The sequence below is a fragment of the Globicephala melas genome, chromosome 12, assembly GCF_963455315.2.
Source record: "Globicephala melas chromosome 12, mGloMel1.2, whole genome shotgun sequence".
Lineage (NCBI taxonomy): Eukaryota > Metazoa > Chordata > Mammalia > Artiodactyla > Delphinidae > Globicephala > Globicephala melas.
This window is the reverse complement of record NC_083325.1, coordinates 75,412,379-75,433,585: the sequence shown is the minus strand read 5'-3', so window position 1 is coordinate 75,433,585 and position 21,207 is coordinate 75,412,379. Positions and strand designations below refer to the sequence as shown.

Here is a 21,207-nt window from a genome sequence, read left to right as displayed (position 1 = left end):
AAAATGTAAAAGTAAGGTAAATAAGAGGAAGTACAGACACAGAGGTCCATGTCTAGAAAATAACAGCCTAGGAAGAGATTAACAAAATGTGTGAATTTAGTTTCATAAAGGTAGAATTTCAAATCCATGAGGGATGAATAAGTTTTTAATAAATGGTTTTGGAATAACTAAGAAGTTAAAATAAAATACAATATTTAATAACCTTGAAGTAAAGGACTTCCTGAGCATGACCCCTATCAAGACTGATTGATAGGACTATGTAAAAAGCCACTGTCAATATCATCATCATGACTACCACTTCTCGAGGGCTAACAATATCCAGGCACTATAATAAGTAAGTTTTCTTTTCATAAATTTCTCACTTAATCCTCAAAACAACCCTATGAAGAAGATCCTATTATCCCTACTTTTCACAAAAAGAAACTGAAGCTTAGAGAGGTTAAGTAATTGTAACTTATAAATGCCAGGGAAAATCAACAGATATGACAGAGGGTTGCTATATATAATTTCTAAAGAGCTCTTACAAAAAAATGAATAAAGAAAAAGAAAAGTCATCACTATAGAATTCCAGAAACATTCAAATAAAAGAATTTCTCTAAGAAGGTTTCTTTTAAAGATGATGCCATTGTACTATAGATTGATGATGTATTGGGGTATGATGTGTGCTGGTGATGGCTATTTCACAGTGGCCCAACCAATGTGACCCAGGGTGGGTGGTGACAGTGCCGGCAATGCTGTCATGGCCCATCTGAAAGCGCTGTAACGATTTAGTCATTCATATGCTTTGGTTTATAACATAATTCTCATAACTATGCTCTTTTGGAGTTAACCTATCTAAACTTGAAGATATTGTTAATCCAGAAATGAAGATCCTGATACTACATGTAAATAACCTTCTATAAATTATAGTACATAAATACGATGGCACATTATATAGGTATTAAAAATGACAACATAGATCTACATTTATCAATGTAGAAAGATAACTGCAATATACTGTTGAGGGTAAAAATCAAACTCAGGAGCAACATACATTGTGTGATATTATTTTAAATAAAACTGTATACAATTTTATAGGCTTGGAAAAAATGTCTAAAAGGAGGTTCACCCAAATGTTAGCAATGATTATCTCTGAATTATAAGATTATTTTACCTTTTTTGATTTTTTTCTGTTTTGGTTGAAATTGTTATGTAAGTATCAATTTTATAAAAAACATTTAACATACAGTTAAATGCTATAGAAATCTATCTACTAATATCGAAATATTTTACAACATATCATTATGTTTTTTTAAAAGTACATAAAAGTATGGTTTGTTATACTCTCAATATTTTAAAAAAACATTATTTCTAAATATATATACTTATTTTTATTTAAATATATATTTTATATAATTATTATACATAATGTAATACATATTACAGATAATAAATATGTAACTATTTATAGTTTATATTTTATATATATATATACACACACATACACACACACACACACACACAAGGATATGAACTGGGCTATTAAGTGTTTAAGTGATAGTGAATGCTATAAATGTTCTTTTTGCTTATCTCAAACTTCTGGTTTTTCTGTGAACCGTATATATTGCTTTCCATGTATTAAAAAATAAAAAGAACTTCAAAAGGGAATGTGAAAAACAGATCATAAACAGCAAATCTCAAATATATGAAAATAAATCCACAGAAAAAAAGTGTTATTGAAATCAATATAAGGGCACCTTGAAGGAGCTAGCCCTTCATCTACAATTTATGATTTTTGAGACATGTTATATACATTAGGTAATATGCCCACCTGTCTTCAATGCATTGTCAACATAGCCCTCGTAGAGCTGCCTCTGCGCCAGTATGAAGAAGTGGTAAGCCTCAGCCCCTCTCCAAGCATTATCTGTGAAACGACTAGTTGTAGACAGAACTTCTTCTTCCAGCAAACCAGCCAAAGCAGAAGTGGCCTACAAGTAAAGCAGACCCACTTTTTCTGTCAGCACAACCCTAACAATGGTCCTTCCAATAGAGATGATTTCTGAAACTGGTATATCAATACATTAAAATAGCTCAGTTAGCAGATTTTATCATTATAAAACTGTCACTACAGACTTAATGTCTCCATTATAACTCACATTTTGTTAAATTGATATGATCAAAGTTTTTCTTCAGTTTTATTGGGGTATAATTGACAAATCAAATTGTAAGATATTTAAAGTGCACTTCGTGGTGATTTGTATACGGGTACATTGTGAAAGAACTCTCCTCCCCATAGTAACATCAAATTTTTAAATAGAATTGATTAAACTTTAAGTTAATGTAAGGCTTATCTGTACATTAAAATAATATATATATTCTAGGAAAGTTTTTAAAACTCACTGATTAGAAAGGATTTACCAAGTAAGGAATTTAAGCAAAGATTACAGATTAGTAAAAAAATATAATTTTCAATATTTCCAAGTTGAAATGTCTAAATGTGAGCAGTAATTCCAAATCAGTCATTCCTTTTCCTCATATCATTTAAGAAAATAAATGCAAACAAGTAAATTAAATGGCCTGTCCATAAAGAGAAGTTTGATAGTTCTTTTTTCCTTAAACACTTCAGATGACTTAATGTTACTTAATGTTCTACCTTACCTCTGAGCTCTTTCCTTTAACTTTTCCTCGCTGGGCATTTTTCATTTGCTCATGGTACTGCTCTATAAGTAAAGCTGATAGTACATAGAGCTTCTTAACACGTAAAGGTTTAGTTCTTTTCTTTGCCTCTTCATCTGCAATCTTTAAACATTTAAAGAATTGGGGGAAAATATTTCTCAATCTATACTTGTACAAATATTATCATTTCTGAAATACGATTCTCTAAAAACAGGAGGAAAGTCAGTAGGGTGGAATATAAATACCACCCATTTTCTTTTCCATAGTACTGATAAGTACTTAGTTCTTTCCTTAGTATTTAGCCATTAGAGTTATAACTCAAAACAATTTAAGAAAATAACAGATGCTGATAAATAATTAAATCAAAATGAAGAAAGCTTTCATAGAGTGGCTAGTATTTTATATAACAAAGAGATTTTTAAAATAATGTTCCAAGTACCCAGAGATAAGATGGCTTTAACATGGTATATCCTTCAGAAATTTAAATTTTTTTAAATGATTCGGAGGGAAATTTTTCCTTTGTCATTAAATCAAATGGGAAAAGTATAGACTAGAATGTAAAATTTGCATACATTAATACTGTTACTAGTCACGTTCCCTCCAAATGCATACTATGAAAAGTGTAACGTCGAGATTGGGATTGACATATATACACTAATATGTATAAAATAGATAACTAATAAGAACCTGCTGTATAAAAAAAAGTGATATATAATAAAATCTTTCTTAAATAAAAAAAAAAGTGTAATGTCTTTAAAACTTGCACATTTAAAAGGACTTAAAGTTTTGTTATCATCAGGATTTAAATTCCAGTTAAGGGAATTTGTACTTTATGGTCCCTGAAAATTCTATAATTCCCTGTTAACTTCGGTATTAAGTAAATATAAAACTGCTTAAGCATCAATAAGGTGCTAAAAGTAATAAACAGCCTTTTTAGTAAAATGTAATAATACTAAGATAACACATAGTTATAGCAGTAATAAATGAGAGGGATTTTGCTATAACAAATATTTGTTTCCAAAAAACGGAAAATGTATCCTTGAGTTATAAGAAAACATTGGTAACTAGAACAAGCCAAATACTCACCAAGATTATTACATTACCTTAAACATCAGCTTAGCAGCATCATAAAAGTAACTGGCTTTCCGATAGAGTTCTATGGCATCAAGAATTTTATTCTTTTCCAATAAATGAGATGCATACCTCGCTAACAGGGAACCAATTTCTTTCATATTATGACTTTTAGCCAATTCAACAGCTTTGTTCCACTGGGGAAAAAATATATATAGCATACAATTACCCAAGCATTTATAGTCAGATATGTCTTAAAATACATACAATAAAGCTTTAAGTTTATAATAATAAATAACACTATATCAAAATAAAAAACTGGTATATGTTTTTAAAAATCACTTAAAATCAGAGCAATTATAAATTTTAGGAGTCAAACATGTCAAAATAATCAAATGATCTGAGACTGATTTGCTTAAGAAGTACATCTGAAAAAGAAAGCATCAAAGTTTATAATCACATTAATCTTATAATTCTAATTTTGCACAAACTATGAGCAAGAAAAAGATACATTTGTTTATAGAAAAAAATACACAATTTCAGTTAAGAAAATGTCCTATCAGATTTAACATTTAAAAGTTATTTTTATAAAGCAAATGGAGCTTTATAAAATACTTCAAGAAAATACTTAAAAGAATACATTGATAGTCAACAATTTCAACAATTCTGCATTTTAATTTTAGTTAAATTCCAGCTCTTAAAAGTATCAAATATGTGTTTTCTATAAGGGGAAAGGAAAATAGATTTGCCAAAATAAATACTGATAAAGTAACTCAATTCCTTCCTCTTGCAATGACCATTAACTGGTCCTTCTTTGGAAACAAAACCCAAGCCTAATAAAATGCAGAAAATTATGAAATTACTTCCAGACAAAAACTTGCCAGACTAAAAGCACAGGGTTTGTTCAGGTTCCCATACTGAGTTAGTTATGAGCGGGTCTCCCTTAATGGTAGCATTTCAAGAGGTAAATGCAAATTCCAACATTTTCTCAGTCCTCAACTAAGTAAGAGACTATCTGGCTCCCTTCACAAAATCCATCTCAAGCTCTCCAACCCTTACAGGCAACAGTCTTTAAAGCATCACTATGGGTGACTTTAATTTTCAGTTCCTTACTCGGTTGAGATGTACACAGGTATCCACTGCTGCCTTTGGCTGATTACATTTCAAAAACGCAGTCACTGCTTGTTCACACATTCCAGCTCTCACAAACATTTGTGCTACTTCCTGTGGATAAAATAATACTATCGATCTCATAGAACAAGGAAATCACTTATATTTTAACTTATAAAACTCCATAGGGACATAAGAATATTAAATTTTCTGGTGGCTACAGTAATTTTTCTTTTAAATGGACGTAGGGGCAGGGGCTACAAACCAGAAGAGATGCTAAAACATCACTTTTTATAAAATCTGGGCTTCACTGGCTCACAGCACAGATCTTATTTTCAACCAGGTTTTGAAGATACTGCACTCTTACCTTCTCTCAGTGCAGTAGCTAGCTTACAGAAATACCAAGCTCCAAAACAAACCCCACGCTAGCAAGTAAAAAAAACCCTTTAAGGCAATTGATGTTATACTCAATGTCGATCATTAATTAGAGGTTTAAGGGAAACCTGACACTCAGAGGGCTCTCAAATCCCTCTATAAAGCAATGCCCCAGACAAGTTGGCCATTCATCAGTTCGGGAAGCTGGACCAAAAACAGAGGAGGAGAACCACAACAACCACTGATCACACTCCTTGGGCTGTACTTCCCATCTTCAGAATATCACTTTTTTTTCTTTCTTAATATCTAATTGGTCAGCGTTTTCTCTCCCCATCCCTACTCCTAAAATATTTTGGGATATATCATAAAAGTACAATTTTGTACCCAACTATCTTTTTCAAAGTAATGCTTATATTTTCCTGATTATAAAGTAATACATTCTTATGGTAAAAAAAATTAGAAAATATGAAAAAATAAAGGTACACATAATCTTATTCCCATAAGAAACCTCTCTCTCTATTCTGGTGTAATTTCCTAATATCTGTATCCTGTGAATATATATGTATATGTGTGTTTGTGAATATATCGTAATCATATTATATATAGTTTTGTATCCTGTGTTCCTCACTTAAATATTTTGTACATTTTCCCATATTATTAAAAAATCCTCCAAAACTTGATTTAAAATTTGCAGTACTACTGAAATTTTTTAATTATTTTAAATATTTAATTATTATAGCTATAATTACTTAGTACTTAATCAGTAATATTACTGCTCTGGATACCGTACAGCAACATTTTTTTCTGCATCATCAGACACACCTAACAGATGACAGTATAATGTCAGATACACAGTCCCTAATCCCAGGGTTGTAAGTAATTTCAGTTTTCCTACTCAAATGAACATATAAGATTGAGAATAAGGGTGTGTAAAAATGCCATTATTACAGGGATAATTGCCCTAATTCACAATAGAGAAAAGAACTGAATTAACAGAATTCTATACTCATCTATTAAGTAACCGACAAAATTTTGTAGCAGAATCCACAACTGATATACGTCCAGACCCTGCAGTTGAGAGCTACTACCTCTCCAGGTCTTGTACAACTCAGTGATTTACCTTTCTGATAAAACAAATAAAATACAAGCTCACTTACATTATTCAACAATTAATTTAAAGAGCCTTAAAAAGAAAACTTAGAACAAAGTTATAGAGAGCTCTGCTTTTAGTTTCTTTTTTTCAACATTAAATCCTTTATTATTAATATAACCTAATAAAAGTCAAGCTCTCTTGACTTTTATTGCTAATATAACCTAATAAAAGTTTATTGTGAACCTAATAAAAGTTTAAGCTATCTTAAACTTTTCTTATAGCAAATTTCAAACATACATACGCACACACTATTCCCCAGATCATTTTGAAGCGAATCTCTGACATGTCATTTCATCTGTAAATATTTCACGTGTTCAGCTAATTTTTTAAAGCAAGTTTACAAAACTGACAAGCCTACACAAGACTGTGATCATGTTAAAATAGTAGGAATATGACTGATTTCTTCCTCTCCAGTTTCAAGCATTCTGTAATACTGGTAAATTGTTTTAATAACTAAAGCATCATTCCATGCCTAAGAAACTGTAAAGTTTTAGTTAATTTTTAATTTTCTATATTGCAGTGGACATTTCCAGACTACGACATAAAAACCTTATAAAGTAACCTAACAACTCCAAAAACTGAAATTTATAATACCTACTGGAAGCAACTTGTGGTTTTCTGGAAGTGAATTGGCAAGATTCTCCAATCCCTCATAATCCTCTAACATATAATAACACTCAGCTAAGCGTTCCTGGTTCCGGCCTTGTACATAATATTGTACAGCATTCAACCTATGGAAAGAAAAAAAACCCTTTTAAAACTAATGTGAATCTCCTCATAAATAAGCACTTTTACTAAAAATGTTCTTTCATTAGAATGCCAGCACTAGTATTATTCCAATCATCTTTAGTTACAGTATGTCTTTGAAGCATATAAATTGAACAAAAAGCAAAACTAAACTAAAGACTGCATAGCATATTTTAGTTACAACATTCTTTGAATGTTCTTAAGAAATATGTTTTAATCTGATATACAGTTGTATTTCCAAACACTGACATAAATAAATAAGCATACTGATCAAAATAACTTAACAATAAAAGTCAATGATTTCTGAAAATAATCTATAATAACAAAAGAAAATATAAACTGTGGCCTCAAACAGTAGAAAGCTACCTGGAACTACAGTATAAGTCTTCTGGGTTTTGAAACTCCAAAGTCTTACAGTGCTTGAAGGATCTCTTGCTCCTCAATGTGAATCTAGAGCTATGTGAATTTTGGGATCTGGAAGGATGGTCTTCATTTCCCTAGCATTATTTCATAGGGAAGTACTCAGGCAGTTACAATTTTAAGTGCCAAATGAACGGATGAGGGGGTCCAGATAGGTTACCTACCACTTTTGCCGATCAGCAAAGTAGTCTCCGATGGCATTGTGGGCTTGTTCAAGGAGACTGTCATCCGCATCACCAGATCCAGTTTTCAGGAGTTGGAGTACTCGAAACCAATCTCCCAACTTCAGCCGGAGGCCAATAGCCAGATCTCTACAAAAATTGACATTCACTCATTCATTCACCAAGTATCTATCAAGCGCCTACTATGTGCTAGGTTCAGTTCTAGGGCACTGAGAATACACAACAGTGAAGAGACAGATAAGGTACCTCCAAACATTTTAGAAATTTAGCCTCACCAGGTAAGAGGCAATGGAGAGAACCTGCAAAAGGAAAGAGGAAACAATTTCCTGCCTCTTATTAACCTAGACTTTCAATTTACTTGGCAAAATAATGACTTAAATAATAATCACTTCTTTTCATCAATTTCTTAAGACATAATCAGACTTATTTCATGTTTACATGTTTGGTTTTATATTTCTTTTCAGGGCTTGAGTTGTATTAGCAACCTCCTGAAAGTACAAATAATAAAAATTAGATATAATGTTCACAGTTGAAATGAAGTTCATACAGTATTTTATATAAATAAAAATGAAATATAAAGAGTAAAACTCAATCCCTACTTTGATTTTTATTTCATGCTCCTTGACAAGTGAAAATTAAATAATGGCCTAAACCAAAAAAGAGAACCCAAATAATGAGTGGTATAATAAATGATAAAGCCTCCAGTCTCTGCAGTCATATGAATGTTTTTCCTACCAAGTGAAAAAAGTCTCCCATGGCCAGTCATTAATATTACATAAAAACAGAGAAGAAAGTTGCCCCAAATTACAAAGCATAAATTAATGAAGGTCATGTAGACTATCTAGGTTGTAATCCAAACAAATTATTTTCTGAAAGAGATGGTATGATACATTTAGTCTATTTTACAATCCTCATTTGTGAAAAAAAAAAAATCACAAATTCTGGAATTAGTCCGGATGCCTGCACCTTTATCACTTACCTTCTGTCCATATCAAGATACATCCTTTCAGCCTCTTCGAACCTGCCGAAGTAGGCAGCCACTTCCGCCTGCTTCATGGACTCACTCTGCAGGTTACCCAGGCGCTTCACAAACTTAATGCCTTGGTAATCTTTGCAACGCACAAACGCTTGCTCTGCAGTGTGCAAATCCAGTTTCTGAAGAGCTGCTTCAGCCAGTAGGCGCCTTTATTAAAAAGAGAAACAGAAAAGCCAATGACAAATTAAGGATAAACAAGTCTTGAATCAGAATTCAATTATTACACCTACTGTTTCTAGTGAAACATGGTGGAAAGTGATTATTTTAACACATTTATACGTTTCATATAATATTATGCTTATGTTGAATACTTCCGAATCTAAAATAAATTTCTATATTTTAAATCTAAAAAGAATAAGAACAGAAGCCTATTCCCATCAGGAGCCTCGTATGAGAGCAGGGGACGACAGAGCTGAGACTTTACACCTGAAAACTTGAGAGGTTTTATTTATTTATTTTTAAATACCAAAGTCGGGGGTGTGGATTATCCTCTATGAACTGAGATGCATCCTCAATTCCAACCTTCTCAATCAGTGCTCGGCTATCTCTCAGGGACCGAATCTCAAAGTTAATGATATAATCCTTGTCTGGATATTCTGGATTCTAAAAGTAAAGATGAAAAGAAAGAAATTCAAATAGTTGCCTTTAGAGTATGTTTTTTTTTTTTTTTGCGATACGCGGGCTTCTCACTGTTGTGGCCTCTCCCGTTGCAGAGCACAGGCTCCGGACGCGCAGGCTCAGCGGCCATGGCTCACGGGCCCAGCCGCTCCGCGGCATGTGGGATCTTCCCGGACCGGGGCACGAACCCGCATCCCCTGCATCAGCAGGCGGACTCTCAACCACTGCGCCACCAGGGAAGCCCTGTATTTTTTTTTTTTTTACAGTAAAAACAGCAAACAAATAAACAACTGTATCATATTATCAGCAAAACTTGGCAAAAGAGAAGTTGCCATGTGTGGGTCTTCTGAATTATCTGGAAAACATCCACAGTCCACAAGTGAAGTCCCTCCTGAGGCAATCAGGGGAAAAGGGGACAGTCGTCAAAGGGGTCCCTTACAATCATGCAGCCTTGTCTCCCTTGGCTCAAAATGTCTTTCCCCAGGAGCTACTCTCTTCCCGTCCCAAGTGCTGCCAGCCTCCACTGGAGCAGAAAACACCATGTGCAGGGCCTCTACCCCTCACTCCTTAGTCTACTCTTTTTTTCTATTATTGAAAAAAAAAATTATAAATAGCAGTTGCTCTGAGGGTGGGTATGGACAGATTTACTGGGAAGAGGCATGAGGGAACTTTCTAGCATGATAGTAATGTTCTGTATCTTGACAGGGGTTTGAATTGCACAACCGTATGCATTTGTCATAACTCACTGACTGGTACACTTAAGATCTGTGCATTTCATTGTATGCAAATTTTATTTCAAGTGAAAGAAAACTATAAGCAAATACTGAACTTGAATTAGTGAACTTTAATTAATGATATGCATGCTAAAGTATATATGTACTAACTCTGAAATATATTAAAAAACAGGACTGATTAATGGGCAGATAGACAGATGGACAGAAATATGACACAGCAAGTATAGTAAAATGCTAAATAGAATTTAAGTGCTGCCCACATGCTGTTGGGCAGCAGACAAATTTTTTTTTTTAAAAAAGAAAAAGGGCTGGTTTTCATCACTACTTTCCTTTTATAATTTAGCAGCCTGACAAAGAAAAAAAAATTTAAAGGCCAGTCTTGCAGCAAAGAACTAGCTAACAGCCAGAGAAAGAAAACAGTTATAACGAACTCACCGATATTCTATATATTCTAAGTAACGAAAAAGTGAAGCATACAAGAAAATTAGAGCCCCCGTGTGTAAAAGAGTAACGGCTCCCATGGACCAGAGTTCTCTGAAAAGGTTAACTGAGCCACACATACCCCTTCCCCACCCTGCAACTGAACCCCTGTATCTAGAAACTGAAAAGTTCTTAGGGAACTACCGTGCAAAGTAGGATGGAAAGAGCATGAGGTTTGGACTCAAACAGTCCTTAGCTCAAATCCTAATTCCATCCCTTGCTGGTTATGTGGCAGCTCTTTCTAGAACCTGCCCTACCCCACTCCCTACCCACCTAGGAAGCCAGGGCCATCTTCCCCAAATATAAACCTAATCATATCATTCTCCTGCATTACTCCGCCACCGACTCCAGGATCAAGTCTAAACTCCACAGCAAGGCATACGAGGTCACTTATGACCTGGGTCCCCTACCCCATTACCTCCCCCCAGCCTCATTTCTGCCAGCACTACAGTTACACACACCAGCTTTGAAGCCAGAAAGCTTGGAGTCAAACCATGCTTTTGCCTACTGCTAACCGGGTATCACTGGCAAATCAGCTTATTTCTCCAAGCCTCTGATTCTTCCTCTGAAAAAATGGAATAGTAATCAAACTTACTTCCTAGCATTGGGAGGATTAAGTGAGATAACACGTATCAAACACTGAGCGCAATGCCTAGCCGTGTTATCCACATTATTCACAGTCTCAGAACTGACCCAATGCTCTCTTGCTTCAGACCTTTGAAGAGATACACCTGCTGACTGAACCACAGCACCCCTGCCCCTCTTCCAGTTGCTGAAGTTCTTGTCTATCTCCCCAACTCCTCTACTTGAAGCCAGGAACTGTCTTACTGGTTCTCAATAAATATTTGCTGAGTCAGTGAACAGATGAACTTTGGATAAATCATTTTCAGCCACTAAGAGCCTTCCTCACCTAAAAATGAGGTCTGTGTAATATCTACCAGGTACAGGGGTAATCACAAACAAACATCTCATACAAAGGAAGTTTAGAGAACTGTTAATTCCCGTCCTTTTCCTTCTGCACTCCTCCTTCTCTAGTCCTCCAAGAAATTTCTCATGTTATTTCTTTTTCCTATTTTATTGAAATATAATTGGCATGTAACATTGTATTAGTTTTAGGTGTACAACACTCATGTTGTTTCTTAAAACTGTATGCTTGAAGGAATCCACAGTTCAGCTAAATATTTCCTGGGTCAACAAGACCTCAGAGGGAACTAAGGTATGACAATATTCTTTTCTTTACGGCTTTTTATGTAGTAAGTCAGACAGATAACAAAATTGTCACACAGAACCTGGTTTTCCCTCACAGTTTAACAATGCCTGCCACTAAACCGGGCAACAGTACTGTAGTTATTCTTTTTTTTTTTTTAACATCTTTATTGGAGTATAATTGCTTTACAATGGTATGTTAGTTTCTGCTTTATAACAAAGTGAATCAGTTATACATATACATATGTTCCCATATCTCTTCCCTCTGGCGTCTCCCTCCCTCCCACCCTCCCTATCCCCCCCACTCCACAGGTGGTCACAAAGCACCGAGCTGATCTCCCTGTGCTATGCGGCTGCTTCCCACTAGCTATCTACCTTACGTTTGGCAGTGTATATATGTCCATGCCACTCTCTCGCTTTGTCACAGCTTACCCTTCCCCCTCCCCATATCCTCAAGTCCGTTCTCTAGTAGGTCTGTGTCTTTATTCCCGTCTTACCCCTAGGTTCTTCATGACATTTTTTTTTCTTAGATTCCATATATATGTGTTAGCATACGGTATTTGTCTTTCTCTTTCTGACTTTCTTTATCCTAGTATTAGATATGCATAAAATGTGTATCAAGAATTTTAAAGTACATCTAACCAGTTTAAATATGTGTTTTAAAAAATTCTTCATAAAAGTCAATATAATCATCAGAGCAACACATCACAGGCATTTTTAAGCACTCCAGAATTTAAGGCAATCAGCAACTATGAGCCTTTCTTGAAAAGAATTATAACGAAGAAATCCAGCCAACTAAAAGATTAATCAAAATTAAGAACTCATGTACAGAGAAAATGTAGAAAAAGACTGGTAATAGCTTCCATTTAAATATAAGACTACATATGTGGAAAATTAGGGTTACAAAATAAAATGTAAATGTTCTAAATCTTGACAACATAAAAATAACAATGTGCCTAACAAAAAGAAGAGAGAAAGGGAGAAAATGTAAAAACACCGTCTTTTAGAGTGACAATCAATACTATTAAAACTTAAGATGTAGTTTAAAAGCAATAACCTCTTAGTTCTTCAGTTTTTTTCTTAACCCAGAAAAGCTGTAATCATTTGTGGTGAAAAAAAATTAATGTTCTACAATTCCTTCAGATTCACTGTCACATTACTGAATTAAAATTAAACACTAAACAAGTAGATTGTACAGTGATGTCATTTTTATAAAAGTACTTCTGTTTATTTATCTAATCTATCAAATCTATCTTTCCACATACTGGTTACAGCTATACAGAATAATGTTCTGATGTTTATCTAATGTTAATCATTAAGAGACCTAGATTGTAACAGAACTTCAGACCTTCCTTTTTGACTTTGACTGCTGATAGCTTTTAAGCCTCACCCTTCCCCCTTCCCCTTCTGCCTCACATCTGGACATGATAAGAAAGCATAAGTGTTCCATCCTTTGGTGACGCAGGAGTTTCAAACCACACATATCTCTACCTACCCATGGGAACCCTCACCCTAGGCCCACCCTCTAACTGCCCAAAAAACCCAAGCCAGTCTCCTTTCCCTGCTCTCAAACCAATTTTGGAGCAGCTTGGGAAGCCTATCCTTTCTCCCCTAAAAACTCATTAAGTTTGTAAGACCGTTTTACACCCTTTTGGTGTATCTGTGGTGTCATCACTCTTTACACGCAAACCAAATTTTGGGTGGGGGCCATTCCTGCTGCGGCAGGGTGGTCATGACATAGAAAACAACTGGTTCCCAATAAAAGAGTTGCAATTTACATGTCAAACCAAAATATGAAAACATGTTACAAAATGCAACTAACTTCTGGAAATTTAAAATCCACTATTCCAAAACACATATGTAGTACATAGAAAAATAAATATTTTGGATAAAAGGAAGGTAAACTTTCAATACATTCTTAGAGTAAAATATTTTCAAAGAACATTCAATGAAGGCCAAAGTAGGGATTCAAAAATTATCTGGAATTCTTTATCTGGAATTAGAATTATTTTATAAAACCTGAAAAATAAAATAGGAGAACAGTGGTCCTCCAAATAAAAAAGTTACTCAAATATCCTAGAACAAGCGAAAGACTAAAGAAAATTATCAAATATTTCTTCAGTATCTCTGTTATTAATATAAAAATAATGAAAACAACTAACTACCATTTATGAGCTCTTGATCATAGCACTGTGCTGTTTTTCACTCATTATCTTATAAAATAACAATCCAGTAAGACAGGTACTATTACTATCCACATTTTATAGAGGTAAAAACAGGCTCATAAACAGGAAGGGAAAAATGAAACTTTAAAAGATGAAGGAACCTGTCTAAAGGTTGTATAAGTGACAGGGAAGGGCTGGAACTCCTCACTGCATACTCCTAACCAGGACACTACACTGCCTGGTACAAAAATGAGTCCCAGTCAAGCCAGCAACAGAAATATAATTGTTTTTTAATAAGAATTACCTTTAATATCTCATCCAAAAGAACAGATTTAATTTCTAAATCCTCAAAATTACAAATATATCCAGAAGTCTGAATGGGTTCCTTTAAAGACAAAAACAAATGTTATGTTTAACTGTACAAAAGTTTCCTTCTTTACCATATCGTGATTTTAACTTTTATTATCAAAATTTTCAAAACAACAAAAAAGGAGAGAGAATGTCATTAACACCCATATACACATCATCTAAATAATTATTCACATTTTAGAAATATGCTTCAGTCAATTTTTTGGCTAAGGTATTTTAAAGTAAAGTAAATTTAGACATGACATTTCACCCCTAACTATTTCATATCTCTAAAACATAAGGATGTTCTCTTACATGGCCACATTACTATTATCACACCTTAACATAATCAGTATTAATTCCCTAATAGGATCCAGTATCAGTTCAAATTTTCTGAATTAATCCAAAAATGGTTTATACAGTTTGATAATTCTTATTCATGCCATGCAACATTAAATTTAATTCCTAATGAACTGACAAACACTATATTTGTATCTAAGCACATATATCAAAGTCCCATACCATACTGAAAAGTAAGTCCTCTGTAACATTAGCCAGAGGGCATCCTTGATAGATTCATTTCCTATATAACAAGATTTAATTTGCCAACATGGAAACACATGAGCCTGCTATATGTCTGTTTCTTGTCCTAGCGTTATACAGGCTTGTAGAAATAAAGTATGGTAAATGCATATTATAATGTAAAGTAGTTGTCCTAAATCCCTAGTAAAAGAAATACACTCCCAATATACTTAATACCTCCAAGAACACTGTAAAAAGAATAGGATAACGTTGTCTGATAATGAACATAACTCCAGAATGCAATTTTTTAAAATATGTGTGTGATGTCATAGTGAAATAGAAAGTAACCTAAATCCAAATGAAATAACATATCAAATTTATAACTCTGAAAGTTAGTGCTTCATATATAATAGAAACTACAAAAATTATTATCATGGTAAGACACTAAAAAGATGAAAATAAGAAGTAAATATTGAATCATATTTAGTTTGCATTTAATATGTCTAAGTTTAATAATGAGGCTCTTGTAGGCACATTATATGTGTTTATTGGGTTTTTAAATGTATATTTTCTTTAAAAAGTAGAAACTGACTAAAATTATATGAGAAAATTTTATAAAATCCCTAAATTTCCTCAAAAAAATTATATTACATATAGGCAAACAGTATGCTTTTATGAACCGAAAAAATCAGAATAAAATTTAATTCACAAAAAAAGCACATGTAACAAAATATTTCTTATAAATTATAGGGGCCTTTCATATACTTTATTTTGGTACTACATGTAAACTAAGTGTACCCTTATAAAAAGGTTAATCACTAGAGAATTTTTTATTTTTAGCTAGATAATTTAACAAAGCAAGAGGGTCAAAAGATAAAGTCATAAAAGATGATCTGTGGATAAAAAATAATACCAAAAACAAAGAGAAAAGGAGAAATAGAAGGATAAGGAGAGAAATCGGGCAGCACCAAGATGGCACAGGGAGACCCTGAGCTCAATTCCTCCCACAAACACACCAAAACTACACCTACATATAGAACAGCTCTCTGTGAGGATGACTTGAAGACTAGCAGAATGGCTCTTCTACAACCAAGGCTGCAGAAAGATAAAACACACCGAGTCTGGTAGGAGGGGAGGGGAAGTGATCTAGCCGAGACCCACACCCCTAGCAGGCAACCTAGAGACGGAAGGGCTTATCACAAGCATGGGGATCTTCCCTAAGGAGCAAGGGGTTCACACCCCACACTGAGCACCCCAGCCCTGGGGTCCAGCACTGGGAAGACAAGCTCCCTTGGCTGATTTTTAAAACCAGTGGGGCTTACCAGAGGGCTGTAAGAAACTGAGACTCTGCTCTTAAAGGGTGCAAGCACAGTCTTGCTTGCAGAGGCAGCAGATTGAAAAGTGCCTGGAACCCTGACCTGCCTGCCAAGACTGCACCAGCACAGTCTCCCAGCCTGCACTGGGCTGCAGCTCTAGCATCCCCCACAGAGGTGGCAACCACCACTGCACCATGGGAGAAGACGCAGCATGCGCTGGGCCCTGGCTGTAGCCCTTCCGGCTCCAGCCCCACCTTCTGCCAAGACAGCAGCCCCAGAAAGCCCCGGGAGAAGTCCCCACCTGTGCTGGGTTCCATAATAAAAGACAAGGAAGGGCATTATATAATGATAAAAGGGTCAATCCAAGAAGAGGATATAACATTCATAAACATATATGCACCTAACATAGGATCACCTAAATATATAAAGCAAGTATTAACAGACATAAAGGGAGAAATTGACAGTAATACAATAATATTAGGGAACTTTATTCCCTACTTACATCAATGGAAAGATCATCCAGACAGAAAATCAATTAGAAAACAGTGGCCTTAAATGACATATTAGACCAAATGGACTTAAAAGCTATCTACAGGACACAAACACAGCAGAATATACATTCTTTTCAAGTGCTCATGGAACATTCTCCAGGATAGATCACATGCCAGGCCATAAGACAAATCTCAATAAATTTTAAAAGACTGAAAAGATATCAAGCATCTTTTCTGACCACAACAGTATAAAACTAGAAATCAATTATAGTAAGAAAACTGGAAATAAAACAAACACATGGAAACTAAACAACATCTAAACTAAACTAAAAAAATCAATGGGTCAACAAAGAAATCAAAGAATCAGTACCTTCAGAGGGTCACTGGAGATGAAAATGATCAAGCAGGGAATATCAACATTAAATACTCACTTCCCAATTCTCAAGGAAAATATGCTTTATCAATGAATTAGAATTTTACACACAAATGGCACCCTTTTCTCACACATAATCTGAAGAAAGGTCTACAATTTAAGGAAAGGTATGAAACTAGAATTCATAATAACACTCAAACGTATAAAAATGTATTCGGTATTAACCATCAAACAACAGTTTATCTCCCTAATAATAACACAGAATACTATGTCCTAAAGGAGTTCTAGTAAGTTCAGTTTTGAAGAGTATGACCTCACATGCTAGAGGAGTGACTGACTAGCAGAGTAACTAACCAAACAGGGACCACAGGCAGGGTCCTCATGAATGAAAAGAACAGCACACCATGGTTTGTAAAGAAATCCAGTCAATGGTAATGTTATACGAAATTCACCTGCCTCTAGATCTAATAGAAATTGAAGTACTTGCCAAGCCAGACAACAAACTCCAAAAATAAATAAATAAAAGGTTGTTCTTTTAAAACTACTTAAGAAACACTTTCCACCAGGCAAAGATTTCCCTTGGTGCTAGACTGACCATGTGTGACCATTATGCCAGGCATAATCCTCTCACTTCTCCAGGCATATGATTTTGGAATTAATACAAGTAGGGCCAAGGATGGAAAAAGGACGCTAACACTCAAAACGTATTTTACTTCCATCCTCAAGTTTATCCCATGGTTACCTGTCAAATTTCCACACTTGTTTTGTACCAAGGGTCAAATTTTCTTTGAACCCTTGAAAGAAGTCCATGCTTATATAGGTCAAATGCAGCAGCCCTGAATGCCCTTCCTTTGAGCCATTACTCAGGGCCTGAAAATTACAAAGATCCTTAAGACTCCTAAAAGCTTTAACAAAGACTTTGAGAACAATTTACATCAGGTCATTGACCAACCCAAAGATCCTGAGTAGGGCTCAAACGGGGAAATGTAAAAATAATTTAGGGTATTAAAGATGTTTAGTTTACCACTAAATAATTACAGAAGATCTTCAGTAGCTCAGGGGACCCAGCATGTAATTTCTTCCCAAGAAGGAAACCACAGGTCCAAACAAACATCAATTAATGACATAAAGCACTTATCAAGTCATCTCTTATTATTTCCACTAGTGGAGTATAACAGGAGTATTGAAAATTCCAAATTGAAAATCCACTGATAATTCGAAAATTGTTTAAAAGATTTATCTTCTTAATGATGCTTTGATTAGGCTACCACTCAAATTATTTTGAATTCCCAAACACAACAGCTAACAGTTGATACACAGCAGACTGACAGGAAAATTCTGAGCCTAAAAATTAGCTGATGTGAGCCACAAGTAGAAAATAAAAATATAACTTTAAAATCAGTGAGAAAGCAGCTTTCTGACACCCCAGAGAGAGCAGATTATTAATCACAGTCCACATTTGCCTGTTCGTAAGATTATCAGGAGGATAAAGAACATGGATTACTAGGTGACAAAGTTCATGTAAATATACATAAGACAAAGGTAAGCACAGAATAAGCACAGAACAGGCAAAAGAGAACGAAAGGGCGAGGCAATTCCAAAACCACATTTTTTTGGCTGGTGGTTTTAAGCAATTTTGGTAATAAGACTACTTTATTTGTTTTAAACTTTGACAAGGAAAGAAATAAAGACTATATAGTTAGTGAGCATGGTTCCATCTTTTAAAAAGAATAGATAAATGCTTAGAAAGTGCCTTTCAGTGAAAGTGGAGAATATTTAAAGGATAAATATTAATCCCACTTAAGACCAAATATTTTTAAATTCCACAGAAATGTTTCTATTTATTTTCAGAATTCATGCAGCCAACACCAACAAACTTCTTGAAGAAACAAAGGGGAAATGTCCAGGTTTTGGCATTTGGCTCATTATTTATGTACTGTTAATGCTTATTTCTTGTTTTTACCTCAGGATCCAAGTTTCTGAAAACATACATTCTTGTCTTCTCCATCATTGCAAACAAATCAGGATTATCTTTGGCCCACTTCATATCCCAGACATCTTTTCGCTCCAATTTTAACAACTCGCCAATAACTTGTTGTCCTGTGCTGTCTGTTACCCGAGCATCCAAGTCAAAGAAGGTCAGAACTCCTGAGATGTCTATGATAGCAAGACGACTACAAGTAATGAAATTGGAGAAGGGGAAAAAAAACTGTAAAAGTACTATCTGCGTTCATGAATATAATTACTTATCACCATTCTTCAAAATAAGTTCATCAGAACCCGGGAATGAGGTAGAAATGGCTTTAAATAAATAACTGGCTTTAAACTAACATTTATAAATTTGACAGAAGACATGGGCTGCTTTCCATTTTGCTTCCTTGTGAAAAAAGTATCCAAAGGATTAAAGCAACTGGTATGCAAATAATTTTTTTTTAATTACACTAGAGTTTCTATATTTTGCCCAATGAGAGAAAACATCTAGACACAGTAAATATAATATTTAAATACAAATATACTACAGTAAAACCACACTGAACTGTAAGACAAGTTTAAAACAAACACAAGTCTTTGCATTTATTACATAAATACAACAATCCCAATGGATGACTTCTAAGTCTAACATGTACGCGAGGAAAGTTTTCAGACTTACCTGGAGTTGCAATTCAAGGATAACTGGTAGGCTCGACAATCAAGGGAGTATTTTTGAATCAAACCAACATTAGGAAGACTGTATCTCTGAATAGTGCCAGATTCACGACTCTACAGAAAGTATTTTTGATTACTAAAGCATATTTACCATAATAATATTAAATCACAACTACAGGTCTCTCTATATGTTCATACATTTGTTTCAAAACCAAAGTGATGGTGTCATAGTGAATTCTCAGTCCTGATCCTGATCGTGTTCTGAGTACAAATTTACCTCATAATTTAATTAAAACCTTTTTAAAGTGGCTGAAGGTGATCTAATTTTTTTTCATGTAATATTCAAGAGAGAAGTCAGAAACCTAGCTCTTTAATAATACATAAAGTCTTACATCACAAGGAAGATGTATCTAGGGTTATTTACAGTTGTCTAGGTTAACATTCGGGGTACATTAAAGGCTAAAATATAAAGCACTTATTGAACTAAATTTCGTATACGTGAAAAATCAATATAAGATCACCATAGGAAACAGTTGTTACTGAAAGTCTATGTTTTTATCCTATAGCCATCTATGTGATACCAGTTTGTGGCAAAGGGAGATGATCAGAAAGCAGTGATACAATGAGTATTAGTTTAAATGTGCTTAAAAATAAAACAGAATATAAGTTTCTATGCAACTCTGTGCAAGCCTTAAGGCTGACAGATCAACAGTTAGAGCAACAGACAAGAGAGAGCTGTGATTTTCAAACCCTGCTGTGCCTCCGGCCACAGCCACGGGGAAAAAAGCAGAAGGCTGCACTCAGCCCATCACTCCCTGTCCCGTTTCTAATGGCAGCAGCTCTGCCCTCCCAGCATGCTTCTCCACAGAGGCCTATCAGAAAGGCTGGGGAGGGCAAGAGAGTGGTGAGGAGGGCAGATATTTTTTAATGTACAAAAAGGAGGTATAGGCTTTAAAAGATTATACTGAAGTACACAATAAGATTTTGTTTTTGAAAAAGTGGGTCCTGTGGCTTTAAAAGTTTGAAAAAGGCAAGGTTCTAAAAGCTGTTTATATTTCAACAGTGGAAAGTTTTAAACGCAGAAGATACCTTTTCCATTAAAATTTTTGGCTGATATTAAAACTATTTGAGTGTAGAGGTAGACTCTCATTTAGGAATTAAGTCAATTTTTGTGACTGATCTGACTTGCATGTTTTTTTTATTTTTCCTGCAAATGTCAGAAACACAACTAACACAACCAAAAACCTGCTGTATAGCAAAGAATCTAAAAAGAAAACCTGACCTGACTGTAAGACAAACTGCCTTAAAACATATACCAAATTTATTTGGTGAGGAAAAATGAATACTATGTTCTTAAGATTTTTTTCCCCCATAAACTTAGCTAATGTCTAAAGAATGTAACTAGAACTGGAAATATACACACGCAAGGATCTATTTACATAATTCGAATTTAATGACTCTACCAGCATTATTATATTAAACACTTATTTCTAAAATTAATATTTTCAAATGTCAGAGCTCAAGAAAAGGCACAACAACATTGATACATTGATTTTATT

At 34.6% G+C, this 21,207-nt stretch overlaps 1 protein-coding gene across 7 annotated transcripts in view; it reads right to left on the bottom strand.

Annotated features, from left to right (window-relative positions):
* WDR35 (WD repeat domain 35) overlaps positions 1–21,207 on the bottom strand; it is a 62,428-nt gene that overhangs the window by 5,464 nt on the left and 35,757 nt on the right. For 5 of the 7 annotated variants that reach the window (XM_060309505.1, XM_030858338.2, XM_060309508.1 and 2 more), the window contains 11 exons: positions 19,653–19,762; positions 18,966–19,176; positions 14,257–14,337; positions 9,216–9,352; positions 8,693–8,896; positions 7,696–7,842; positions 6,963–7,095; positions 4,840–4,950; positions 3,759–3,923; positions 2,638–2,778; positions 1,811–1,967 (listed from right to left, as the gene is read on the bottom strand). In XM_060309505.1, the coding sequence (XP_060165488.1) occupies positions 1,811–1,967; positions 2,638–2,778; positions 3,759–3,923; positions 4,840–4,950; positions 6,963–7,095; positions 7,696–7,842; positions 8,693–8,896; positions 9,216–9,352; positions 14,257–14,337; positions 18,966–19,176; positions 19,653–19,762 (1,597 nt within the window). The remainder of the gene's footprint in view (positions 1–1,810; positions 1,968–2,637; positions 2,779–3,758; positions 3,924–4,839; positions 4,951–6,962; positions 7,096–7,695; positions 7,843–8,692; positions 8,897–9,215; positions 9,353–14,256; positions 14,338–18,965; positions 19,177–19,652; positions 19,763–21,207) is intronic. The other 2 variants (XM_060309507.1, XM_060309506.1) reach the window with 2 other exon arrangements.